The sequence below is a fragment of the Heterocephalus glaber genome, unplaced genomic scaffold (assembly GCF_053883595.1).
Source record: "Heterocephalus glaber isolate CG9 unplaced genomic scaffold, H.glaber_assembly_v1.0 deba00001744, whole genome shotgun sequence".
Classification (NCBI taxonomy): domain Eukaryota; kingdom Metazoa; phylum Chordata; class Mammalia; order Rodentia; family Bathyergidae; genus Heterocephalus; species Heterocephalus glaber.
In genome coordinates, this window is record NW_028258450.1 from 3,331,337 (window position 1) to 3,358,328 (window position 26,992).

Below are 26,992 nucleotides of genomic sequence, written 5' to 3' on the forward strand. Positions count from 1 at the left end.
ACCAGAACAGAATCTAAACTGCTTTTGTCTCCCAGGTGCTGTGAGGCTGTGCGCTCCACCAGTCTGCGGCTCCAGGGCCTTTGTCCTGTGCTCTGAAAGGCTTTGTTCTCGGCCTTCTGCGATGCTGTTCCCCGCGTCTTGTCCTCGGCGTCCGAGCCAGACAGCTGCTTACAGGCTCGCTCCGCCCTCAGGGCCAGCGCCCCCTCAGGCGGCCAGCTTGTGTCACTACGAGTTGCCTCCCTACAACCTTCAGGATCCAGCTGCAATGCTTATACCCATTTCCGAGACAGAAAAAGACAGGAGCCACAAGGTCATATGAAAACTTCCCTCTCTTATTATTCTCGTTCGCTAAGCCACCCAGTGTGTATGGGGGTGGGGTGGGGGTGGTAAAAGCTGTGGTACACAGAGAGCAAAGACTCACCCAGACAGCCTGGCTTATGAGAGCTCACGAGTCACAGCGCAGCCACTTTCCAGCTGTGTTGCCTTGGCAAACCTACTTAGCCTCTTCATATGTATCTCACAGAAGATTTTTCCGCGCTGAACATTAAATGAGCCATTCGTCAAGTATTGCTGCAGTGTCTTCCATGTATGAAGAGCCACAGAAGGGTTTGACAGACAACTTGAAAAATCCAGTGAACCCAAGGAGAAAAAACGAATTAGACATTAGTAGAGATAAACTTTATTCACTCATCCTCTTGTTCCAGACAGACCTACACTGCCTTAATGTTCCAACAGCTGGGAAAGGATGGTAGGCTCCGCAGAGCTGGAAGCAAGATTTTTTCAGAGGCCAGTGTCTGGGTGAGGTCAGAATTGCTTTTCACCCGTCTTGTTTGTGGAAGACGACTTGAATGATTTGCTGAGTAGAATGTTCAATGTGGAACTGATTCAGGATGAGAAAAGAGAACAAGGGAATAAAACCAAGATCTGAAGTCAGAGGGGAGTGTGAGTCCGAGGAGGTGAAGAGATGCCTTGGTTGGTGGAGTCTGAAGAGCTTCGCAATTCCTTAGACTTCCTTTTTGCCCTCTAGGTGTTCTGTATTGATGGTGGTGGTGTTCAAAGAGCTTCTGTGTGTAAAGATGCAGTTGTTGCTTCCAACCATGGCACAGACCCACCCTGGAAGCCACATGCCCAGTTTCACCAGCTAATTGGGAAGGATTGGCTCGCTGTGACCCTTGATTTTCTCAGCCATGGTGGTCACCTCTCAGAGTGTAAATCAGAAAAGATGCAGGTGTCAAGGCAGTGCTTTTGTTTTGGTTTGGTTTTTGGTGCTGAGAATTGAACCCAGACCCTCGTACATGCTAAGCAAATCCCACTGAGCCTTTTTCCCCAGCCCATATGACTTTTTTTTTTTGTACCAGGGATCGAACTCGGGTCCTTGAGCTTGCGCACCAGGCGGTGAAACCACTGAGCCTAATCCCCGGCCCTGTATGACTTTTTTTTGTGTGCTGGAGGTAGCACCCTTACATGTGCTAGGCAAGCATGCTGCCACTGTGCTACACCTCCAGCCTTGTAGATTTCTTGGGTAGCCAGGACAACAGTGCCTTAAATACAAACATTGCTCAAACATGGCGAAAAGCTGACTTAAATGTACTTAATTCAAGGTATCTCCAGATCTTATCTCAGTAGGTAAAACATCCAGCTTCCAACTGACTTTTGCAATGTCAGAGACCTCAGATTATGAGATTTTGAGTTCTTCTAGCAGAGTGTCTGATGGGGGATGGAGTAGACAAGGAAGTAAATCAAGGTATGATGGGGAGACGTTGAGAGGAAGCAAGTGCTGTGTATCCATTAGCTAGGGAACTGCCTTGTGAACATTCTCAGAATCAAAATGGAGTTGCTTCTGTCAATCCCTAACAAAAATTATATATACAGGGCTGCGGATTTAGCTCAGTGGCACCGCACCTGCCTTGTGATCCCCAGTACCAGAAAAAAAAATTGAGCCCATCATGGGCAACTTAGCAAGAAGATTCTGTCTTAAAGTAAAGAAATTTTAAAAGGCTAGGGATGTAGCTCACTGGGTAGAGCGCTTGCCTAGCATATGTGAGCCCCAAAGCTCAATCCTCAGAACCACAGAAAATAAACATACAAACAGAAGTCTGAAATTAATGTGTTGGCAGCGGCAGTGCCACCTGAAAACTGTCGAGGAATCCTTCCTGCCTCTCCCTAGTTCCTGCTGGTTGGCTGGCAGTCTTCTGAGTTCCTTGTCACACAGCCGCATGGTCCCTTTGTTGTCATTGGCCTTCTCCCCGTGTCTGTCTCCACGTGGCCACTGTCTTACAGGGACCCCAGGTATGTTAGATTCGGGACCCATCCTCCTCCAGGGTGACCTCACCTCCACAGATCTGCTCTGCAACAACCCTGCTTCCAAACAGGTCACATCCTGAGGTCCGGGAACTAGGACTTCAACATATCTTGGGGGGGGCGGGATTGTACACATGACAGTCCACCATCTGCTGGAGCTGCCTTTCAGTCTTGAAGAAAGGAAAGTTAATAATGGTGTAAATGCATTCTGTGGATAAGGGTTTACCTTCAAGGACAAGTTCATGAGCCAGACATGATGGCACACACCTGGAATCCCAACACCCTGGGAGGCCGAGGCAGGGGGATAGCAAATTCAAGCCCAGGATAGGCAACTTAGTGAGACTTTGTTTCAAAATAAAAAGTAAAAAAAAAGATCTGGCGATGTAATTTAGTGGGAAGGCTCTGGTTTCAATCTCCATCTTCGAAATTTGCATAGTGTGAATATGATTTTATCTTCCATGGCAAACTCATGATATTGGGCATCCTGGAATTCTGTGAGGGAGGCATTTTGATGGTTAACACTGATATTTGGTTTTTTGGGGGCTAGTCATCCCTGTAATCTCAGAACTCTGGGAGGTTAAGGCAGGAAGATCATCATGAGTTTGAGGCCAGCCTGGGCTACATAGTGAGTTCAAGGCCAGCCTGAACTACAGAGTGAGACCCTGTCTCAAATAAATAAATAAATTTAATTTTTAAACCATGTCTGTATGTCCTGGTCTCAGGATGCTAAAACTAGTGGCTAACACAGGAGTAGTGTGTCAGGGACCTGGCCTAAGCAGCTTCTCCACACATTTTCCAGCCAGCATCTGTCACTGGAGATGGAGTCTTCCTGTGCTGTCCACACTCCTGGACTCTAGCAACCCACTTTGGAAGGACAGGCATGGATCTGAGACCTTCTCCAACAGGATTAGCTCTGACTGCGCCTGTGGCTTCCAGCCCATCCGGGACGTCCTCCTTTACTGCGGAGGCACCCACAGTATTTTCAATTCAGAGCTGTAGCTCCAGAACCCACCAGCAGGTGGACAATCCGCTGTGAATGGGTAAATGCCTGGAAATTCCAGTCCTCGCTGCAACTGGCTGCTAAATTCTGTTTTTACAGGGCTCTGGTGAGTGTTAAAGTACAGCGCATAAGTCTGTGCCGGACTTAAAGAGAACAAGTTCAGGTACCTGCTGAGATTGCTTGCTCTCAACCATGGCGGACAAAGTCAGGGTGGCGATGGGAATTGGAGAGCTGGAGGGCTGGGCTCCAGAGTGAAAGAGGTGAACTGAACACCTTCCCTCCAGGCCATTTCCTCCGCCCACAGCCTCAGGGTGGATAGGAAGCTTGAGAAGTCAACTCAAACACCATCACCCCCAACCTCTTGGGCTCAGCAGCCCAACCCTGTCCAAGGATGGGTCCATCTCAGCACCCAACAGTGAGTGCCACAAAGGCAGGACCCAGGCCATCGTGGTCACCACTGTGTCCCCAGCAGCACCCAGGCACAGTGTGACACATGATAAATGAACGAGCATATCCAGTGTGTAGAGAAGTCCTCACAGCAATATAAAACATTGGCTCCTGCCTCACAAGTGCAAGAGTTCGATCCCCAGTACCAAAGGGGAAAAAAAGACTCTAAGAGAAAACATTGGGCTGGGGTGTAGCTCAGTGGCAGGGCGCTTGCCTAGCATGTGTGAGGCTCTGGGCTGCACCCCCAGCATCACCAAAAACAAAAATAACAAAAACCCTACAAAATATTACATATCAGGTTTCCACTATGGGTCAGAATTGTGCTGAATTGTTATTAATTCAGATTAGTCATAACAAAAATAATCAGAAGCTGGATGGTGCAGTGGTGCATGCCTGTATTCCCAGTTATTTGGGAGGCCAAGGCAGGAGGATTCCAAGTTCAAGCCCCACCTGGGCAACTCTGTAAGACCGTGTCTCAAATTTGGGGGTGGGGGCACTGGAGATGTGGTTCAGTGTAGAGGCCCCGGTTCAATCCTCAGTACCACAAAAAAAAAAAAAAATCAATAGAAACCATACTTTGAATTTTGTTCTTTTCCCAGGGTAGTGCTATTAGGCCCAAGATTCTTCAGTGCTCAGCAGTGGCAGAAGCAGAGCTCAATCAACTGTGAGATCACAAGGGGAAACAAGAGAAACTCCACAGTGTATGGCAGGCACCCCAAGGTGCTAAGCAGCACTTGGTAGGTTAGGTGGATTAAATGCATTCCTGGGGCCAGGGATTTAGCTCAGTGGTTCCGCCTCCTGCCTTGCAAGCGGAGGGACCCAAGTTTGATCCCCAGTACCAAAAAAAATGCATTTCTGACTTGTGATGAGTTATCTGGTTATCAGCCCCACAGGAGAACCTCCTAACCTGCTTTCCTCCAAGCCCCCCACCCCCCATCCTGTTTCTCTCCCATCCTCCAGCCAGCCCTCCTTTACTCCTTCCTCTCTGCTCTACTCTCACCCGGTCTCTCCTCCTTTCCCAAGCCCCTGTCCCCAGCTCCCTCCCACTCCTGTCCTACTCCATCCACACCTCTTTGCAGGCAGCCCGCTTGCAGGGAGTTCCATCTTGTGAACACTGACTACTGACAGGAGTGTGGTACAGCCAGAGACCAAGGCCGAGGGGCCAGAGACAAGTCCGTTTTAATTGTTGGGGAGACAGGGAGGGAACTTGGGGAATAAGAAAAAACTCCCCTAAAGCCCCCAGAACAGTTCATTGCTGGGATGTTGTGGAGGACAACAGGTGGGTGGGGCACCAGGCTCAGAGGAGGCTGATGCGCTCAGCCAGGCCCTGCATCTCATGGTCCTGTGGCAAAGGGGCCCTGGCAAGCTCCCCGTGGGTGGGCAGTCCAGGGCCCGGCAGTGGATGCTCTGCCACGAACTGCTCCCACCGCTCATCGTCACTCTCGTGGGTGATGTACCGCTCGCCCATCTTCCCCTCCAGCTCTCGGAGGTCCAGCCATGTCTGGTACTCCTGGACCAGGAGAACTGTGGTGAGCTGGGGGTCTGCACAGAGGGCAGACAGCAGGGGCCAGAGAAGTACGGATGTGTTCTGCTCTTCCAGTGAACTGCTGGGTACCCATGAAGATGAAGCCACAACCCTTGGCAACCTGTCTAGCCAATAGGTAACTAGCCCCACCCCTTCCACAGACCAGCCAATGGGGGGCTCGGCTATGTTCCCCATCCAAGGAACATCCTTAGGTGGCTGGCCAATAAGAGATCTACCTCTCCCCTTTCTCCTGTCCAGCCAGCCCGTCAGCCCCGCCCCGTCACCTGTAACCAGGGGTGGCTGAGAGACTTGTCCACGCTGTAGCGCTTGCGCATCTTGACTTGTAGCAGGTTGTTGATGAGGTCAATGGCTGCACAGGGGAGAGACAGTTCAAGCCCTTCTGAGTGAGTGGCTGCCTCTTCCAGAAAGCCACCCCCGCCCACTGCCCACCCTCCAGACCTGTTTCTGCACTAGCTGCCACATACCTGGCATGGTGATTTTCTCATGAAATTGGAAATTGGTCTCCAAGTAGTCATACTGGTTCCTATTTGTCCTCACAGATTCTCTACTTCAGGTTCCCATTCCTATATCACCTTCAAAATCTCCCCAGCCGGTGCTGGTGATTGAACCTAGGGCCTTGCACTGAGCCACGTCCCTGGCCCTTTTTTTTCTTTTTAGGCAGGGCCTCACTAAGTGGCTAAATTACCCAGGATAGGCTTGAACTTGTAATCCTCTTGCCTTAGCTTCTCAGAGTTCTGGGATTACAGGCGTGTGCCACCACACCCAGCTCACTTCAAGGGGAAAATTTACCCAGCAAAAGGAGAAAATAAAAGAATACACAAGGGCCAGGGATTTAGCTCACAGTGGTTTCGCCACCTGCTGCGCAAGCGCAAGGACCCAAATTCAATCCCCGGTACCAAAAAAAGAATACACAGAATATAGTATATAGAATAAATATGTGTGTGTGTGTGTGTGTGTGTGTACTAGAATTGTGGAATGAATTCTACAACCAGAATCATGGAAAGAATTAAGTTCACGAACCAAGGTACTGCTGGAAAGAAAGAAAAAGAAGACAAAAATGAAAGAATACAATACAAAAATCTCTCCTGGGAGAGAAACAGGAGCCTGGTAATGCCATTGCCTTTGGAAAGAACAGCAGACAAAATGAACATGAATTTTCACCATGGGTGTGTAGCAGCGCAGTCTATAATCCCAATACTCAGGAGGCTGAGGCAGGAGGATCATGAGCTGGAGGCCATCTGAGAAATTTTGCGATTTAGCAAGACCCAGTCTCAAAACAATCAAGGCCCCCACAGACACCAAACTCCAAAGATGCTCAAGTCCCCTACATAAAAAGGCAGTCTCTGCACAGAACCTACACCCATCCTCCTATACACCTTCAGTGAACTCTAGATCAATTATAATAGCAACACAATGTAAATGCTGTGTAAATAGTCATTGTGCTGTATAGTTTAGGGAATGACAAAGAAAAAATTAAAAAGTCTGTACGTGTTCAGTACAAATGCAATCCTTTCCTTAAATATTTGCAATCTGAATCGGCTGAACCTGTGAATGGGGGCCCCGTGGATACAGAGGGTGACTGTTTAGACCTTGTGCACACTGGCACCCTGCCCAGGTCAACACCTTCAGGCACCATACACACCCACCAACGCTTACTTTCACCCATAGTGCACACTCAATGCACTTTTATGGAGCAAATTCTGAAAACCAACCCTGAGGATGCCCAACAGTATTCCAGGACTCAAGTCAGCCACATGCTCCTCAGCACTAACTGGCCCCAGCCTGCTGCATGAGGCCATCCCCTCAGGGTCCTTTCCCACCCACTCTTCACAGACCAATGCCAGCTTCTACCCACAGGATGGCTCTGTCCAGCACATCATGGCATTCCCAGAGCCCAGGGTGCTCAGAGCCAGGCACAGTAGCCACTCAACATGCACCCGCTGAATGAACTGTCATGGATGAGTCAGTGACCATCTCCCTAACCTCCCTTCCATTCTCCATCTACCTGAGCTCTCTGTTCCAGGTTCCTTCCCTTATTCTTAGGGCTCTTTGACCCAACTCCCTGCCTCTGGGGGGCGGGGGCTTAGCTCAGTGGCACCTCAACTGCCTGGCAACCACAAGGTCCTGAGTTCAATCCCTGGTACCAAGAAAAAAAAAAAAGTAACCACTCTATGTTTGCCAACTGCCTGCCTCCCCTCCTAGCAATGTTCCCACTCCCACACCTGGCTGCAAAGCTCCTGGCCTCAGGACTTAATCTTCCAGGCCCATCCCCAAGGCAACAGGCTTGTGGCTTGAGACCTAGTGCCACAGTTGTGTGACTGACACCAAAGTGCCTGATGCAGAGACCTCAGTGTCTACCCCGGCCCAGCTCTCCTCTCCTCTCACCTCCCAGCTGCTCTTGGGTCCCAGGCCTCAGGACTTGGCCTTTTCATGGGCCTCTCAGCCAGCCTCCATGGCCATGCCCCTGGGCGGGCTCCTGTGCCCATGGCCTCGGCCTAGGCTCCAGCCACTGCCTGGGAGGACCTACCTCTTATCTGACCACCATAGTGGGGAGGGGCGGGGGGACACCCCCTTGGGTCCCATCCCTCTCTGAGTCCTACCCTAGCTGGCTGATTCTCACCCAGCCCCCAGGGTTTCAGATGCCTGAACACTTCCATCCCATCTCCTTTCCAACTCTCAGAGCCTGGCCCAAACCTGAGCCTCCAGGCCTAGGTTCCCTTCAGGTCTGAGTCTCAGCCCAAGCACAAGCTGGCCCCTCCTGTGCCCCTGCCCATCACTAGCCCCCATCCCTAAGGTGCCTGCAGATCCAGGGCCCACCCTCATGGCCCCGCCCATGGCAGCTGACCTCCAGCCGAGATGTGGCTCCAGGGGCTGGAGGGGTACATGAAGGCTGCGTTCTGGATCTGGTCGCTGATGTCCTCATCCTCGTTGAAGGGAAACGTGCCACTGAGGCTGACGTACATGATCACACCTACAGACCACATATCCAGCGAGCGATTGTACCCCTGGTTGAGCAGCACCTCGGGTGCCAGGTAGGCAGGCGTGCCCACTACTGAGCGCCGGAAGGACTTCTCGCCAATGATGCGCGCGAAGCCAAAGTCACACAGCTTCACCTGTGGAGGGTGGGAGGCGGAGGGTCCAAGGTGACAAAGCCACAGACCCCCAGTATGTTCACTCCCACCCCCATTTCCAAAGAAATTCGAATGATGGTTCAATTCAAAGGTCCTTGGCTCACTAGCTGAGTGATCCCAGGCATGAGATTTCTCCTCTCTGTGCCTCAGTTTCCTCATCTCTATAAGAAAGAGCATTAACAGAACATGTCTCAAAGGGCCATCATTTTGGGAGGCTGAGACAGAGCCAATCTGGGCTACATAGTGAGTTCAAGGCCAGTGTGAACTATAAACCGAGATCCTGTCTCAAACAAAATGCCATGGTGAAGATCACAAGTTAATCCATATCCAGCCTGCAGGGGGGCGCTCTAAAAGCTCCCTGCTGCTATCCCTCTGTCCCTAGGATGGGTCTCAGCTGCCTCTTGCCTTTGTGTCCCCCTAGGTACCACCAAGGTCTTAACTGTCCGCACCTTAGAAGGTGCTTGTATGGATTAAAAGAGGGAACCAGGCAATGTGTTAGGAGCAGGAGGTCTCAGGAGGGATATCTAGCTCTCTCAGGCCTTGGTTTTCCATCTGAGTTGGGGATTTCTGGGGATTACACAGGGCCAGATATGGAAAGTGGTGTCCAGCAGACAGTAACCTGGTCAGCCAGCCCTTCCCTCGGTGTTAGTGGTCTTTAAGTCACAGTGGGGCTTTGGAGTCACCAGGACCTAGGTTCAACGCCCTGCTTGCTACCTGTGTGTCTACTTTCTCATCCCTGTCCCAAACCCTCCCTTGGCTCAGGACAGAGCCATAAATCCTTGAAGCCTAAACCCTCTGCCACCTTCACAACCAGCTTCACCCAACCAACCCAGGCTGGCTTTGTGTGGCAGCCACACCGCACTGTCCTGATTTTTTTTTTTTTTGTACTGGGGATCAAATTCAGGACCTTGCGCTTGCCAGGCAGGTGAGCTAAATCCCCGGCCCTTGTCCTCAGATCTTGATCCACCCTTTTCTACAGTTTTTTGTTTGTTTTGGTCACAATAGGGATTGAACCCAGGGCCTTTTTGCTGAGCTACACCCCTAGCCCTATTATTATTATTTTTTTTTTATTTTGAGACAAGATCTCACTATCTCTTTTTTATTTTATCTTATTATTTTTTGGTACCGGGGATCGAACTCCGTACCTTGCGCTTGCGAGGCAGGCAACAGAACCACTACACTAAATCCCTGGCCCTCACTATCTCTTTTTTTTTTTGGTACTGGGGATCGAACTCAGGACCTTGGACTTGCGAGGCGGGCGCGGAACCACTGAGCTAAATCCCTGGCCCTATCTCTTTTTTACAGATCTTACGATGAAGTATCCCTTGGCAATAAATGAAACAAACTATTACCGAGTGCTACAATAAGGAGGAAACTTACAAACATCATATTACACAAAAGAAGCCAGTCATGAGGGACCATATATCACATAATCGAATGACTCCAGAGGAGGCAGATCCAGAGTCAGAAGAGATTGGTGGGCTGGGGATTTAGCTCAGTGCCACTGCAGCTGCCTCGCAAGCCCAAGGCCCTGAGTTCAATCCCCAGTAACAACAACAACAAAAAAAGATTGGTGTCTAGAGGGGAGGAGTAGGCCTGGGAATGGTGAGACTGAGGGACAATGGTGAATAGCATGAGGTTACTTTCGAAGTGATAAAAATGTTCTAGCAGCAAGTTCAAGCCCAGCTTGAACAACTTAGCTCAAGACCCTGTCTGAAAATAAGGAGTTATATTATGATAAACCTGCTTTAAAAAAAAAAAGAAGTATGGCTCTTTCCAATACAGAGCCTTTGCACAGGCTATTCCCTCTGCCTGGAATACTTGTCCCCACCCCCCAAAAAATTACTATTCTTTCTTCAGAGCTTTTCTGACTTTCCAAGCAGGTTATACATCTTCCAGTTACATGAGTCCATAGAACCATATTACAGAATACATCACAGGTAAAATGGCATTTGTATGACAATCTAACCAACATGTGCTCTTTCCTCTGTGATCTGCCCTGTACAATACTGTGGCCTCTGGCTACATGTGGTGGCTGAGCACTTGAAAGGTGGCAAATGGGGCTGAAGTACTGATTTTTTATTTAATTTTGATCCAATCATCGATTTAGTTATTGGCAAATTTTAAAATATGATTGGAACAACTTAGGTATATCAACCTTTTTTCCCCAATCTTATGAAATTTAAATGCAAACCTTGGTTGTATTTCTTTTTTTTTTTGGTACCAGGGATTGAACTCAGGTCCTTGTGCTTGCGCAGCAGGCAATGAAACCACTGAGCTAACTCCCCGTCTTTATTCTTTTTTCTTGCAGTGCTGGAGATCAAACGCAGGGCCTTGCACAGGTTAAGCAAGTCCTCTACGCAAGTTACATCACTAGCCCCTAAATCAAGTATTTCCAATGAAAATTTAGCATCTGAATTGAGGTTTGCTATAAGTGTAAAATACATACCAGATTCAGAGGGCTTAATATGAAAAGAAAGTCAAATATTTCACTCATATTTCATATTGATTTCATGTTGAATAAACTGTTATATGCTAGGGTAAACTATATTACTAAAGTTAATTTCACCTGTTTCCTTTCACTTTTTATAATGTGGCTACTTAAAAGTCTCAAACGAGGGCCAGGGATTTAGTTCAATGGCACCACGCCTGCCTGCCAAGCTCAAGGTCCTGAGTTTGATCCCTAGTACCAAAAAAAAAAAGGTCAAATGATATATTTGACCTGTGTTACATTTCTATAGGATCTCACTGCTCTAATCAGGGTTGCTCAAGCTTGGCACTACTGACATTTAGGGCAGATAACCCACTGTTGGGGGGAATGTGTGAGCACTGTATAATGTTTAGCCAGTAATAACTGTCCTTGGCCACAGTTATGACAACTAAAATGGCCTCCAATATCATCAAATGTTTTCTGGGGACCAAACCCTCTTTATCTGAAAAACCAGTGCTATAAATGCATGCTCCTGGGGCACAGAGATAATTTGCAAAACACAGATTATTATAAAGCAAAAACTTCACAGGGATGTAGAAAAAATGAGAACCTGTAAGTAACTGACCCTAAAATATTAGGTACTCAATAAATTACAGCTGTAATAATCTTCACCCTGCCTAGCCCCACTCATCTCTTAGCCAGACTTGTCAAAAGTCATCTCCTGGGCCAGGGATTTCCCTCAGTGGTTCTGCCACCTGCCTCACAAGCACAAGTACCGAGTTCGATCCCCGGCACCAAAAAAAAAACAAAAAAAAAAACCAAGCCATTTCCTCATTAGGCCCACAGTTGTTCCCCAGTATTTGTTCTCTGTTTCTTCCTTTATTACAATGCTGAATTGGGCCAGGGATTTCCCTCAGTGGCACTGCACCTGCCTCGCAAGCGCAAGGTCCTGAGTTCGAACCCCAATACCAAAAAAAAAAGCGCTGAATTTAAAGGGTCACGTGGCCACTCACAATAGACTACATTTCCCAGCATCCTTAGCGGTCAGCCATGATCATGTGATCAAATTCTGATCAATAAAAACGTGAGAAATCCCAATCCCCTAGAAAGGAAAGAGGCGTTCTTCTAACTCTGAGGTCCTCCTCTGTCCTAGCTAAAAAACAGAAACATCGGGGGTATCCTGGACCATGGAGGCCAGCACCACCACAGAGAGGCCAGAACACGACAGCAGGAAGTCCGGTCCCCAACACTGCGAAACTGCTTTTCCAGCCTCAGAAGGCTTACATCAGACTCCACAGGAGTGATCTATTTAAGTCACTGTCATCTGAGGTCTTCAGATCACACATCAGCAGCGACATCTGTATCCTGATTATTACACTTCCCACCCACCTCCGGTGTTGGCTGCACCTTCCCAAATCAGGAGCTGGTATTGACTGACCTGAGGAAAGGGGTCGGCTGATGCCAGCAACACGTTTTCCGGTTTCAAGTCACAGTGGACAATGTTCTTGAAGTGAAGGTGTCTCAAAGCAACGAGGATCTGACAAGAGGAGCTGGGCTCAGTGACTAAATTCAAAAGGGAACTCCCCAAGTCTACCTCCAGCGCTACCCCTCTACACCCCATATCCATGCCTTTCTCAGCAGCCCTAAAGATCCCCAGGCTCAGGGGAGTAACTGGGGATCCCACAGAATTTCAGAACCCCTGAACCAGGCACACCCAACAGTAAAGAGTTCAGTACAGAATTCTAGAAAGGCTGGGCTACAGCCAGGGGCTGGGAGAACCTGAGACCCCCTGCATGCAGGAGACTCCTAAAGTGCTGTGAATTGAGCAGGGCCTTTCAAGAAGGTTCTATTGTATAACTCCACTTTTTAAAAAATATTTTCATTTTCTAAAAAAACTGTAGTACAGCTTGGGCGGCAGGGCGGGGGGGGGGGGGGTTTGCACGCCTGTGATCCCAGTATTCCGGAAGGCTGAGACAAGAGGTTTCCAAATTCAAACCAAGCCTGGGCAACTTATTGACTTAGTAAGAACTCAAAAAAAGTGGGGAGGAGGGTGGGATGTAGCTTAGTGTGAAGGACCTGAGTTCGATTCCCAGTACCACACACACACACACACACATACACAAATCTTGTTAATTTTCCTTGATTCTGTGTAACCCACACAAAATACCAAATACCCCAGAAGCCCAGTCATGTAAGCATGCAGTTGTAAGCTACATCTCAGAATTTAAATTTTCATTTATTCAGTTTTCACTACTCGGCTTTCAAAGAATGAAATACAACTTGAAAGGCACTGCTGTGGTCCTCAGTCTCCAGACCTATTTTTTCATGTGAGGCTGGGGTGGAAAGAGGCGTGTGTATTTGTCCTCTCCAGATTTTCTGGCAGCTGTCTGATTTTTTTCCCCAGTTAAGGCAGTGAACAAAGGGTAGATTGAAAGTGAGACAGAACCAGGTTCAAATCTTGGCCAGGCAACTTCCCAACTGTGACCTGAGGTGAGAGATTGGTGCTCATCTATGAAGCGGGTGACAATGACACCTACCTCAAAGGGTGGTGAGGCCTAAGTAAGGTTGGGAAGAAAAGAGCTTAGCACAGGGATGAGCGGGCAAAGACCCAGAGGGCAGAAATCTGCAGAAAAGAGAAAAAGAGAGGAAGCAAAAAAAAGTTGAAGAAATGAAAAACCAGAAAGAGAAGCTATCTTGGTTGCTGAAAGCGATCATACCCTCTCCCACTTGAAGCCTGATGTGCCTGCCTCAGTGGGCTCCTGTCCCCACCCTGAGCCAGTCTGTGCACAGCAAGGGACAGAAAGGGTGCTGGGCAACAGAACTCAGCAATGGCCTCCTTGCAACTAAGAGAAGGAATCTTAGAATAAGGTGGGACCCGACCCAACAGGAAGGGTTTTCTTTTTTCTTTTTCTTTTGGTACCGGGGATCGAACTTGGGTCCTTGCACTTTCGAGGCAGGTGACGGAACCACTGAGCTAAATCCCCGGCCCTAGGAATGGCTTTCTAGGGAGGATGTAAAGCCCAGAAACCGGTTACACAAAGGAACATTTAACGTAAAAGTTAAAACTCTTAAAAAAAAAGTTAAAACTCTTTATGACACTGGGCATGTGATGTATGCCTGTAACACCAGCTACTCAGTAGGCCGAGACAAAAAGATTACAAAACCACCCTGGAAATTTAGTGAGACCCTGTCTCAAAATAAATTATTTTTTCTCCAGTTCTGGGAATTGAACTAAGGACCTTGTACTTGCCAGGCAGGCGAGGCACCACTGAGCTACTTCCCCAGCTCAAAATAAAATTTTTTAGGGCCAGGGATTTAGCTCAGTGGTTCCACCACCTGCCTCAAAAGCACAAGGATCCAAGTTCAATCTCCGGTACCAAAAAAAATAAATAAATAAAATAAAATTTTTTAAAAGCTGAGGGATTTAGCTCACTGGCACTGCCTTGCAAGTGCAAGGCCCTGAGTTCCATCCCCAGTACCAAAAAAAAATGAAAAAAGCTGGGGATGCTCAATGGCAGAGCATATACATAACATGTGCAGAGCTCTAGGTTGAATCCCCAGTACCAAAACAACAAAAAAAGTGAATCTATATATTTATGTCTTCAGCAGTGGGGGAATTTGGTGATATGTTGGGGTTTTTTGGTTTTTGTGTATGTCTGTGGTTTTGTTTTGTTTTTTTTTGGTTGGTCCTGGGGATTGAACCAAGGCTTTGCACTGAGCTACATCCCCAGCATTTTTTTTTTTTTTTTTTTGGTACCAGGGATCGAACTCAGGTCCTTGCCCTTGTGCAGCAGGTGGCAATTATCACTGAGCTAGATCCCTGGCCCCCAGCCCTTTTATATAATTTTTAAAATTTTTATTTTTATTTTTATTTTTTTTTTTGGTACCAGGGATAGAACTCGGGTCCTTGCACTTTCGAGGTAGCTGGAAGAACCACTAAGCTAAATCCCCAGACCCTTTTATATTTTTTATTTTAAGACAAAGTCTCACTAAGTTTCTGAGTTGCCTAGGCTGGGCTCTAACCTGTGATCCTCCTGCCTCAGCCTCCCTCCATGCTGGGACTGCAGGTGTGGCCTGTTGCCTCGAGTCCTACCCAACATCTGCCTGACGGTTCAGTTACTCAGGGCCTCTGCAGGGGGACCCCCGGCGGGGTGCACCTGGGTGATGAGGAACTTGGTGAGGCGCTCGGGCAGCCGGCCCTTCTCGCTGGAGAGGATCATCTCCAACATGTCCCCGTGCAGCTTCTCCATCACCACAAACACCTTCTCGGGAGTCTCGAACATGCACTCCAGATTCACGATCCCGGGATGCCGGAGACTCTGGAGGGAGGGGAGAGGTCAGGATCTAGGTCGCCCATGAACTCCACCCTGAAGTCGGCCTTGGAAGCAGGTGGATGACAGGCGAGAAGGATGTCCTGGGGGTGGCACTGGGGACAGAGCAGACTACCCATGGCATCATGGCCCGCCCCACATCCTGGTGTCCCCAGGAAGCTTCGCATCATGGACTTGGCACCAGGAAGCCAGGGTCTCACAGGGCGAGGGAGCAGGGAGCTTGGAGAAACAGAAGCTTTGTACATTGGCATCCTTGTTTTTCCTTCTTATTTCTGTCTACAGCTCTTCACTCTGTGCTTCCTCCCCTTCCCCCAGGCCTGTCCTGGCCTAACCCCAGTTCTCCTGCCCAGATTCCTCCCAGCCTCCCCACCTGGGTTCCAGCCTGGGTTCCAGCCCTTTCCGCCCACCCTCCAGATGGCAGCCCCAGGGGTTTTTCCTAAAGAACACACCTGATCCTGGCCCTTCTCTGCTCAGCCCCTTATTTTTCTTTTTCCATTTAAAAAATGTCGGTGGGTCTGGGGATGGCATCCAGGGCCTCACACCTACTAGGTAAGTGCCATGTGACTAAGCTCCGTGCTCAGTCCTTGGAATCCTTCTAAGACCCCCAGAACTTTTGGATAAAGCCCATGGGATCCAGACCCATGCTCCCTGTGGCCTCTCCTGTTCCACCTTCCTGGACCCCAGGTCCAGGGCTTGGCACTGGCCAGCCTTCAACTCAGAGCCCTTCCCACCCTAGACAGCACATTCCCTCCTCCAGGAAGCCTGCCCTGAGCACTGAAGACTAAGTTGCTGTGCCTAAAAGGAGGGAGAGAGGAAGGAAAGGTCCCACTTCTCTGTTGTCACCTGGAGAATGGCGACCTCGTTGCGGAGCTGACTCTCTTGCTTGGTGGGGAAACGCAGTTTATCAATGACCTTTACTGCCACATCCCTGCCAGTCTTCCGGTGCTTTCCTGGATGGTGGAAGTGGGAGAGGTAAGGGCTGAGGAGAAAGGTCTCCCAGTTCTGGCAAGAAGGGCTCCACTGGAGTCAGGCCAAGGTGATGACGTGGCTCTGAGGGGTACCTAACATGTGAGGGTGGGGTGGAGGGGCTGGGAGTAAAAGTGGAAGGAAAGTCAAAGACAGGCCTCTGGCTAGGCGTGAGGCAGATCCTTGTAATGGGAGGCTGAGGCAGAAGGATTGCTACAAGTTTGAAGTCATCCTAGGCAATGCAGTGAGTTCAAGGCCAGCCTGGAATACATAGTGAAACCCTATCTCAAAGACAAAAAAACAAGCCCAGGCTTGGTGGTGCACACCTGTAATCCCAGTACTCCAGAGACTGAGGCAAGAGGATTGCCACGAGTTTGAGGCCATCCTGGGCTACATAATAAGACCCTGTCTCAAAAAAAAAAAAGCAGAGCTCTGGAGACGCCAATAGATAACATGGAAAGCTAGATTCATAACCAATCAGAAGCCGGTAGGTTCTGGCTCTTTGGCCAATCAAGAGTACAGAATGTCCACTCCTTACTAACACCAGGAGGAAGTGCACTGGCTTTCCCAATGGGAAAAGGGGAGCCTGCAACCACATGTGGCCAGGTCATAGCTTTCCAAGCCAATCAGAATAGGAGATGAGCAAGCAGCCAATTGGAAAGGAAAGTAGCACTGGAAAGGCTCAGCCCAGGCTTTGGGTTGGACCAGCAGCCTCCTTACCTCCATAGACTACTCCAAACTGCCCTGAGCCCAGCACCTCATCCGGGAAGATCTGGTAGACAGTAGCAATGTCCTGCAGGTTGGGGACAGGAGAGTCATGGGAGCAAATGGTGATGGGGAGCCAGGGGGGGAGACCAGGGACGTGTGGGGAAGTGGACAGGAGTCTCACCACGTTCTCCTGGATCTGACTGTTGGACACAGAGATGCTCAGGGAAGCTTGTCCTGGGGAGAGGGAGACAGAAGCTCAGGACTCAGCCCTGCCCAGGATGCCTTGGAGCCAGACCACCGGTTCTGAACAGGTGACACAGCAAGCAGCTCGTCCACTCTGACCTCAGTTTCCTCATCTAAAAAGCACCACTGGGAGGAGTGATGAGATGTGCTCAAGAAGCAACATCACAGAAGCATGGTGGCACCTGTGATCCCAGCACTCAGAGGCTGAGGCAGGAGGATGGCAAGTTGGAGCCCCCGGGCAACTTAGAGGGACCCTGTCTCAAAATAAAAATAGTCTTTTGGGTTTGCCTTTTTTTTTAGCAGTGGCAAAGTTTATTCAAGAAAGTAAAAGTGAAGACCGGGAGAGAAACTGGCTCTGCAGAGTAAGCTTGGGCCAAGTAAATAAAAAAAGGTTAACAGCAAAGATAAAAAGTACACTCTGCGTCTGGGAAACAGTGTGGGCTATCATGGAAAGCTATGATAGCCAAAAATACAAATTTTATGGAAGGATTTTCTTTCTTTCATTTCTTTCTTTCTTTTTTTGGTTGTTTTGAGACAAGGTCTCACTACCTAGTTCAGGCTGGCCTCAAACTTGCACTGATCCTCCTGCCTCAGCTTCCCAAGTGCTGGGATTACAGGCGTGTGCCACCATGCCTGGCAAAAATACAAATTTTAAAAAGGCCAGAGGATGTAGCTCATTGGGAAGTCCCTGGGTTCAATCCCTAATATCCCCCCCTCAAAAAAAGTGGCTTGACAAACCCTATGCTGAGCATTTTACTCATGATCTCTACCAAGAGAGACATGCAGATCCTATTTTACAGAGAAAAGAAACGAGGCTTGGAGGGAAAGTCCAAACAGATCCCAGCAACCTTCCCCGAACTTTGCCCCTACAAACCGAACCAGAGCTTGGTATTTCCAAAGTCCTGATCCTTCCTCTTCTCCACCTCTCCACTGCCCAGTCCCACTCCCCGCTCCCCAGCCTTTTCTCTGGTCTCTGTGCCCAGTCCTGCCCCTTCCTATTCACCCTTCTGGGGGACACCAGAGGGGTCTTCCTGAAGCACAAACCTTACCCTGCTCCTCCCCTTCTCACAACCCTACCATGGCTCCACAGTGCCCTCAAGAGGAAGCCTGGGCCCCTGAAGCGGCCTGAAAACATGGTCCAGCCCCTCATCTGCCTCTGACTTCAGCCTCCATGAAGTTGTTTCCCACCGCGCTGCCTCCCTGCTTGGCCTCACATATAGCAACCTGTCCCAGCCTTGGCCTTTGCACGTTCTGACCCTGGGCCAGGAATGCTAAATCCTTATCCTTCAGTCTTGGCTCAAATGCTGCTCCTGGGGCCACGTGCGATGACTCCAACAAACACTCAGAACCCAGAGCCTTCACACTGAGCTACATCCCTAGTCTTTTGTTTTTCTGGTACCAGGAATCAAACTTAGGACCTTGCACTTGCCAGGTAGGTGCGGTGCTGCTGAGGTATATCCCCAGCCCCTTCCCAGTCCTTTTTAAAATATTTATTTTGAGACAGTCTAAATTGATAAATTGCGCCAGTGTGGTATCGCACACCTATAGTCCCAGCACTCAAGAAGCTGAGGTAGGAGGATCGCCATGAGCTCAAGGCCAGCCTGAACTATACCGTGAGACTCTGTCTCAAACAAACAAACAAACAAACAAACAAACAAACAAAAAATTGCTGAATTGCCTAGGCTGGGCTCACACTTTCAATCCTCCTGCCTCAGCCTCCCATGGTCAGCAGTTTATAGCTGTGCACTACCACACTCAGCACACACTTGCTATTTTATGGGACAATGGTTAATGTTGTCACCCACATTGGTTGACCAGCTGCAGAGGTCAGAACCTGATACTCTGTGACCATCTGTTGCCTCTACCTGACATGTTTTCCCCTCCAGTTCCCAGTGCACACACGGCCTCCTCCAGGAAGCCCTCCCAGACACCCAAGTTGGGTCAGACACGCCTGACTCCCTGCCCCCCTGCCCTAGTCCTGCCCAGTCTGGGTTACTGCTGTCTGGGGATGGGGACTGAATTATGAGACATGTTCTGGACACAAAGAAAGCGCTCAATAAACACCTGGAGGCAGCTCTGAGGGAAGAGGTGTGCCCAGGACTACACAGCAGGTCCGAGGCTTGCCAGAGACTTGAACCCTCCCCTGCTTAGTCCAGAAGCCTCATTCCCAACCCCACCCACCATTGCCTCTCATCCTTGGCTCTTCCCTGCTTCAGGACACCCCCATAGGGACTCAGGGTGGGGACATACTGTGTGGCTCGTGGCCTGGGGCGGTGGGGGCGTCCTGGAGGATGACGGGCATCAGGGCCTGGCGGATGGCCATCTCCCAACCCCGGGCGGCCTCGGCACCCTGCCCGTTCGGCCCGCCCGGGGCCCCTCCAGGTGTCTCGCCCACGAAGTAGGTGGCATTGGCGGTGATGATCTCAAAGCAGTGTGGGTTGGTGCCTGGTGGCACAAGGGTGAAGTTCTGAGCGGGCTCCACCAAGAGGATTTCTGACAGTGGAATTTCCTGGCAGGAATGGAAGCAGCATGGGTGAGGTCAGGACTCCGGGCAGGCCCTGAGGCTCCCCTGCTGTCTCATGGGTTGCACAAGAGCCAAGGTCAATGACAGGCATGGTTTGTAGGAAGTGGTCAGGTGCTGAAGCAGAGAGCTGGGGGTAAGAAGAGGTCAGCAGGCAAGCAGTAGAGGGAGCAGCATGTGCAAAGGCCCTGTAGTCAAAGGCTGTGCCATATCCTCATCGCATGGGATGGTACCTGACAAACAGTAGGTGCTCACAAATGCCTGATAAATAAAGGAAGTACAGCCACACAGGACCCTCTGGGCCCCAAGGAGAAGCCTGGGCTTTGTCTGAGGGCTCCAGGGAACTACTGAAGAGTTTTGAGCAGGGGAAAGATATCCTTCCTGGGGCTGTCCATGGAAAGTAGGTGGGATAGGAAGAGATGGAGACAGGAGACCAGGAAGGAGGTGGTGGCAGAGAAGTGCAGGGACCTCATCAGGAGCTGGGGAAGGAGAACATTAAAAGACAAAGAAAGAAAAGAGGAAGTGAGGCATGGTGGTGCTTGCTTGGAATCTCAGTGCTCTGAGAGGCTGAAGCAGGAGAATTGCAAGTTCAAACGGAACCTAGGTAACTTGTCAATTTAGCAAGGCCTTGTCTCAAAATAAAAAGGGAAAAAGAAAGACTACTTAGACAGGCAATGAGCCAGGCTGGGATATGGAGATGGGGAAGGGGCACAGCCTGAGCAAGATGGGAAGGACGAGAAAGAACCAGCCTTGGCAACTCCAAGGAAGACATTCCAGGCAGGGAGCCAGGCCTTAAGAGCAGTGGGAGCCACTGGGGGCTATGATAGTTTGTTTTTGTTTTTGCTTTTGTTTTTGAGATAAGGTCTCACTATGTAACTTAGGCTGGCCTCAAACTCACAAGGATCCTCTCTGCTTCAGCCCAACTGGGCATGGTGGTACACATCTGTAATCCCAAGCCTCAGGGGCTGAGGCAGGAGGATTAGAAAGTTAGAGCCTCGCCTGGGCAATTTAGTGAGACCCTGTCTCAAAAACAAAGAAAAAGGGCCAGGGATATAGCTCAGTGGCACTGCACCTGCCTCGAAAGTGCATCCTGAGTTTGATCCCGGTACCCCAAAAAATAAAAAATAAAAATAAAAAGGGCCGAGGTGTGGCTCAGTGGCAGACCACTTACTTGCCTAGCAGGTCCAAGGCTCTGGCATCACAAAGAAACATGGGAAAAAGACTGTGGCTGCAAAGACCCACCGGAGAGACTGCTGCAACCCCAGGCACAGACTGGCTGGAGTGCAGTGCCCGCCTGGAAGCCACGGTGAATAAATATGCAGTGAATTAGTTCTAAAGCAAGACTAGGCCAATTACACCCAGAGCAGCACACAAACTGAGCCTTAAGCTAATTGGTTTATGTCGCCATCTCTGATCTCACACCAGCCCTGGAGTTTTTGTTTGTTTTTTCCGTACTGGGGCTTGAACCCAGAGCCTTTGTCCTGAGTTACATCCTCAGCCCTTCATTTTTATTTATCATTTTGTAACAGGGTTTCACCAAGTGGCTAAACTGTGAGACATGCTGGGCTCATCCTTGGGATCCTCTCTCCCTCAGTCTCCCACAGTCCTGGGATGAAAGGCAAATGCCCCACACCCAGCGGAGATGAAGACTATGATTTGAGGCATTTATTTACCAGCTGAGAGATAAGGCACAGAGAGGTGAAGTCACTTTTCTGGGCAGCCTAGCTGGAAAGTGACAGCTGAAATCAAATGAGCGCCTCTTGCTGATGGCAGGAGAGGGTGTGTTCCCAGCCGTTGGAGCCAGGAGTGGGGACGGAGCTGGGAACGGAAGACCCACCTTGTAGTATCTATTCGTCGTATTGTTCTGGAACAGCGTGAGGCACTTGCAGTCCAGGCGCCAGTAGTGCCGCTTCCTCTGAGGGAGACATGTTTGGGACAGTGAGGGTGACACATGTGTCCTGGGGCAGAGTTGGGTGCAGGCTCTCCCCTGCCAAGCTCCGCCCTAACGCTGGCCCCGCCCCATTTGGCCGGGCACTGCCCCCTTCAGATTCTGTCCCTCCCTCCCAGCCCCGCCCCTTCTCAAACAATCCCGCCCCTCCCAGCTCTGACTCCACTCACCTAGCTCCATGCAGTATAGCCCCCTTCTAATTTGAGGGCAGCCTTCAGCCTGGAGCTTTTTCGCCCCTGTTCCTGCCCCATACCTGGCTCCTGCCAGGCTAGACCCAGTCCCACCATTGCAAGCCCTCCTCTAGCCTCTGAGTCTCACTTCACCCCACCTGGCCCCATTTTATGGCCCGCACAGTCACCCCACCTGGCCCCATTTTATGCCCTGCACAGTCAGTTCTAGTTAATTAATATAGGTTTTAGTCCCAAACATAACTCGGGCTCTCACCACTCCCCTTTGTTTGTTTTGTTTTGTTTTTTGAGACAATGTCTCCTTATGTAGTTCAGGCTGGCCTTGAACTCACTATGGAGCCAGGGTGGCCTCAAACTAACAGTGATCCTCTTGCCTCAGCCTCCAGAGTCCTGGGATTATAGACGTGCATCACCACCCCATGCTTTCACCCCTCCTAGTATTTGCCCTCAGCCCCTCCTCTTTGCTCACTCCTGCTGGGGCCCTCATCCCATACTTAAAATCTACACCTCTAGTTAGGCTTGGGATTTAGCTCAGTGGTTCCTGCACCTGCCTCACAAGCACAAGGTCCCGAGTTCAAACCCCGGTACCAAAAAACTACACCTCTAAATCTAGCCCTGCCTATAGCCCCGTCTATTCCCCCCCCCCACTTAGACTATCTGCCCCGCCCCTTGCTCTAGGCCCTGCCCCCGGGCTCCAGCCTGCTCACTCACCAGGGTATCCTTGTTGCTGTAATGAACCACCCAACCTTCGCGAAGCGTGGTGCTGGATTTCCGTGTTGTGTGTCGCACTGACTGCACCACCCTCATCAAGGGAATGTAGCCCAGGGAGCTGGAGGGGGTAGAAGCGCTGAGAAGTTGGGCAGAAAAAGACGGTACGGCCTGGAACCACAAGGGGCATCTCTGGGTTCAATCCCCAGTACAGGAAAAATCCCCAGTGGCTAAGGGGAGGGGAGGTCGTCACCTTCCAGATTTCCTAGTCAGGCAGGGGACTCTTGAGAGGGTGTCTTCTGATAAGAGCTGGATTCCCAGCCAGGTGTGGAGGTACACACCTGTAATCCCAGTACTCTGAGAGGCTGAGGTGGGAGAATTACAAGTTTGAGCCTAGCCTGGGCAATTCAGCAATTTAGAGAGGCTCTGTCTCAAAATAAAAAATACAAAGGGCTGGAGATGTACATTAGTGTGAAGGCATAGGTCAGTCCCCAGTACAAAACCAAAAAAGTAAAATATTTTTGGGGGGGTGCCGGAGATCGAACTCAGAACCTTGCACTTGCAAGCCAGGCGTGTTGCCAGGGAGCTAAATGCCCAGCCCCCAAAAGGTTTACAATTTAATAAAAGGCCATAGCATAGTGGTGTGTGCCTGTGACTCCAACACTCAGGAGGCTGGGGCAGAAGATCTCAAGGTGGAGCCCAGCCCGGGCTACATAAATTTGAGGGCTGCCTAAGCTAGATAGTGAAACCCTTTCTCAAAAAAAGAAACGAAAAGAAAAGAAAAAATGGTTTGGTGCTTGCTTGCTTTCTTTCTTTCTTTCTTTCTTTCTTTTCTTTCTTTCTTTATTGGTACCAGGGATTGAACTCAGGACCTTGCGCTTGTGAGGCAGGCACCGGAACCAATGAGCTAAATCCCTGGCCCCTTTATTTTTACTTTAAAAATATTTATTTAGGTTTTTTGAGATAGGGTCTTGATATGTAGTCCAGGCTGTCCTTGAGCTCACTTTGTAGCCCAAGCTAGCTTTGGGCTTGCGGCAATCCTCCTGCCTCAGCCTTCCCAGTGCTGGGACTGCAGCCATGCACCACCATGCCTGGCTGTGGTGCTGGTAAAGGTTGGCCTCAGCAACGAGGACAATATACAATTATAAGGTGAACTCAGGCCACTGTAGCGGTGAGGAAGTTGAGGCTTGATATGGGGAAGGGCCTTTCCCAGGGGCTCTTGGGGATCTCATGGGTACCTCTGAGCCTTGCCTCCCTCGCCCTCCTCCTCCTCGGTGGCATGCAGGGCATTTTCTGAGTGGGAGCCTGGGATGACACCGGAGTCATCTGACTCATCCATGAGGAGGGCAGTCTTGTCGGAATCACTGAAATCGGTGGCCTCCTCCATCGGCACATCTAGGGGACAGGGGCATCAGAAGCAGCTCCACCAGGTCCTGCCCCTGCCCCTTCCCTCCCAGGCCCTCTGTGCCTCTTACCTCCATTGATGAGCGCCTCCCCAAGACAGTCGTTAGGGACGCGGGTGGCGCAGCGTTTGTGGCAATTAAACTTGCAGTCTGGAAGGAGGACAGGGAACGAGGGATGGGAGGGAGAAGAGAGGTTACTTTAATTAGAGGAGCCTGGGTTTGTTGTTTTCATTGTTACGAGTAACATTTGGCTTGGGTAATTCCTTGTTGTGGAGGTTGTTCTGTGCAGTACAGGATGTTCAGCCGCATCCTAGATGGCAGCAGCACCATCTTGCTCTGACAGTGTTTCCAACCACTGCCAAAACTGCCCTTGGTTGGAAACCAGTGATCTAGAATTTCATGATTCTAGGCACAAGAACATTATACAGCAAAGATTCTGGAGTAAGCTGAAAATCTTCAGGGAGGGGTTACTCAGGATCAAACCCAAGTACACTCTACCACTGAGCTATGTCCCTAGCCCTTTTTAAAAATTTTTTATTTTGAGCCAGGGATTTAGTTCAGTGGTTTCACTACCTGCTGTGCTACCACAAAGACCCGAGTTTAATCCCTAGTACCAAAAAAAAAAAAAAAAAAAAAATTTTTGAGACAGGGTCTAAGCTGAACTTGAACTTGCAATCCTCCTGCCTCAGCCTCTCCAAGTGCTATGATTACAGCTGTGTACCACCATACCTGGCTGAAAACCAGTTTTGTTTGTTTTGGTTTTTGAGACAAGGTCTCACTATGTAAGTAGTTCAGGCTGGTCTTGAATTCACTATGTTACAGAGGCTAGCCTCAAGCTCATAGTGATCTTCCTGCCTCAGCCTTCTGAGTGCTGGAATTACAGGTGCACACCACCATGCCTGGCTCTGAAAACTTATATTTGAAGGATCTACGATTCTTGATTTCCAAGGCCTAAGTTTGATGTCCAATCGTCTAGAACTCTACCAGTCTATGATTCTAGATTTCTAACACATCTTAATGTCCAAGTTTTCAGGATTTGATATTTAAATTCTAAAATGTGGCAGTTCTACAGTTCTGTGATTCTAAACTTCTATGCCTCTAGAATCTGATGATTCTGAAATTCTACGATTCTATGCAACTAACATGCCAAATTTTTATAACCTTGTGGTACTTCAGCTTTAGCCTTCAAAGATTCTAGAATTTGTTCCACGTTCTGGGGGCCCAGATTTCCAGGAGTCTAGCATTCCAAGACCCAAGGTCACAGGATTCTGACTTGTAAGGCTCTCAAATGTAAAGCTTCTAGGCTTCCATTATTCTCAAATTCTTTGCTTCTAAAATTCTAATATTCTATCTCCTTAAAAAATAAAATGAAACAAATTTCTAATATTCTAAAAATCTATAACAGTTCTAAGATTCATGATCTACAGTTCTGTGGTTATTTAAGCTGAATTCTATGGTTCCAAAGTTCTAGAATCCTCAGTTTATAATGTTCTCTGATTCTAGAACTCTCTCCTCTCTATACTTTAGGAATTCCCATGCAGGTGTCTCATGGCTCTAGATTTCCAAGGTTCTGGAACACCGGGATTCAGGGCACTCGCCTTCTGAGGCCCTGTGCTCCTAAAGATCAGAACCCCCAGCTTCTCTAGTTCCTCCACAAGCCCAGATGGGGCCGAGGGGGAGGTTCGGACCCGAGCTCCCCCCAGCTGGCCCGCAAACCTTTGCACTGCAGGCCCTGGCGGAAGAGGCCCTTGAGGAGTTTCTTGCAAGCCTGGCAAACAGTGGGCCGTGTGTAGCTGTGGATGAGGAAGGTGTGTGGCACCTTGACCTTGGAGAGCAGCATCTTGTCCAGCTCAATGGGGCGGCCAGTGTAGAATGAGGCAGAAGAGGAGGAGGATGACGACGATGAGGGTGGGCGCCGAGGCAGGAGCTCTGTGGTGCTGCGGCTCTGCGGGTCAGTGAGGGCAGAAGGGACACTTGAGTGCGTCGCTCCCAGCCTGGGCCCCGTCAGCCCCTGGCCACCAACCTGCCCCCTGTCCAGGCCCTCACCAGCTCCTCAGCCGTGCAGGGCAGGGACTCAGAGCTGCCGAGGCGCACTGAGTGGCCACTGGCCAGAGACGTGGAGGACAGGCGCCGCTTGCGGGCCCCACTGCAGTTGTTGGGGATGCTGAAGGCGCAGCGTTTGTGGTAGTTCAGCCCGCAGCCTGCGGGGGGTGCCAGACGGTCAGAGACAGCCCCAGGCTTTCTTAGGCCTCCACTCCTTCTGAAGCGTTCCCCATCCAGCTCCCTACCAGGCCCTGCCTTATCATCCACAGCCTAATTCTCTCCAAAAGGAAGTCACCAATCCCAGGTCCTGTCCCTCATTCCGGTTTGTACCCCACCCTCACCTGTGGACACTGCATTAGACTTTCCCTTCCCTCTCTAACCAGGGACACCTCCGAGGTCACCTCCACAGCTCCACGCCAGCCCCACCCCTCTCCCTAGACACCAGCGCTCCACTTGGGGCCCTGCTCCTGCTTCTTTCTCTGCCCTCACTCTCCCGACTCCCTGTCACTTAGCCCCCACCCCCTGCCTGTTGTTCGGTGATGGCAGTCCTAGCAAGAAGTCGGGCGCCAGGTTGATGCCAGCTTTACGTGTCAGCTTCTGCAATCAGTGGGCCGTGGCGAGGGGGACTGACCAGTTAATTGCTGGCCCCAATTCAATCAACTGAGAGGCTTCCAAGAGGAATTCTCCCTGTGAACAGAGGCTTGTGTCTGGGAACTACTGCCTGCCTTCCTGGCTGACCTACCGCCCTGTGCGTTCCGGATTAGGGAGTTGCCTGGCTCACCTCACACCACTAAACCAATTTTTTCAGATAAATATCTTCATACTTCTCTGCTACCGATTCTGTCTCTGTACTTGACACCTGACTGACACAGCCTGCCCTTTTCCCAGAGCCCCATTACTTCTCCTACAAGCTCTCTCCTCGGGCCCCTTTCTCCCTCTGACCCCCACATTGTAGGTTGCACCCGAACTGACCCCCCGCCCCTTCAAGAAGCCCCGCCCCTTCTCGAAGCTCTGCCCCTGGGCCCTTACCTCGGCCTCCAAGCCCCACCTTCTAGGCTCCGCCCCCAGACCCGAGCC

At 50.1% G+C, this 26,992-nt stretch overlaps 1 protein-coding gene across 12 annotated transcripts in view; it reads right to left on the reverse strand.

The window, feature by feature from the left end:
• Positions 1-4,910: 4,910 nt before the first annotated feature.
• The window catches only part of Prkd2 (protein kinase D2), a 29,712-nt gene continuing 7,630 nt past the window's right edge, over positions 4,911-26,992 (reverse strand). For 5 of the 12 annotated variants that reach the window (XM_087200597.1, XM_087200600.1, XM_087200602.1 and 2 more), the window contains 15 exons: positions 25,919-26,073; positions 25,589-25,817; positions 23,945-24,022; positions 23,708-23,864; positions 22,473-22,608; positions 21,463-21,540; positions 19,355-19,613; positions 17,043-17,095; positions 16,874-16,946; positions 16,031-16,137; positions 15,014-15,175; positions 12,295-12,393; positions 8,140-8,407; positions 5,558-5,643; positions 4,911-5,258 (listed from right to left, as the gene is read on the reverse strand). In XM_087200597.1, coding sequence (XP_087056723.1) covers positions 5,046-5,258; positions 5,558-5,643; positions 8,140-8,407; positions 12,295-12,393; positions 15,014-15,175; positions 16,031-16,137; positions 16,874-16,946; positions 17,043-17,095; positions 19,355-19,613; positions 21,463-21,540; positions 22,473-22,608; positions 23,708-23,864; positions 23,945-24,022; positions 25,589-25,817; positions 25,919-26,073 — 2,153 coding nt within the window. In that variant the 3' untranslated portion in view covers positions 4,911-5,045. The remainder of the gene's footprint in view (positions 5,259-5,557; positions 5,644-8,139; positions 8,408-12,294; positions 12,394-15,013; positions 15,176-16,030; positions 16,138-16,873; positions 16,947-17,042; positions 17,096-19,354; positions 19,614-21,462; positions 21,541-22,472; positions 22,609-23,707; positions 23,865-23,944; positions 24,023-25,588; positions 25,818-25,918; positions 26,074-26,992) is intronic. The other 7 variants (XM_087200598.1, XM_087200601.1, XM_087200607.1 and 4 more) reach the window with 2 other exon arrangements.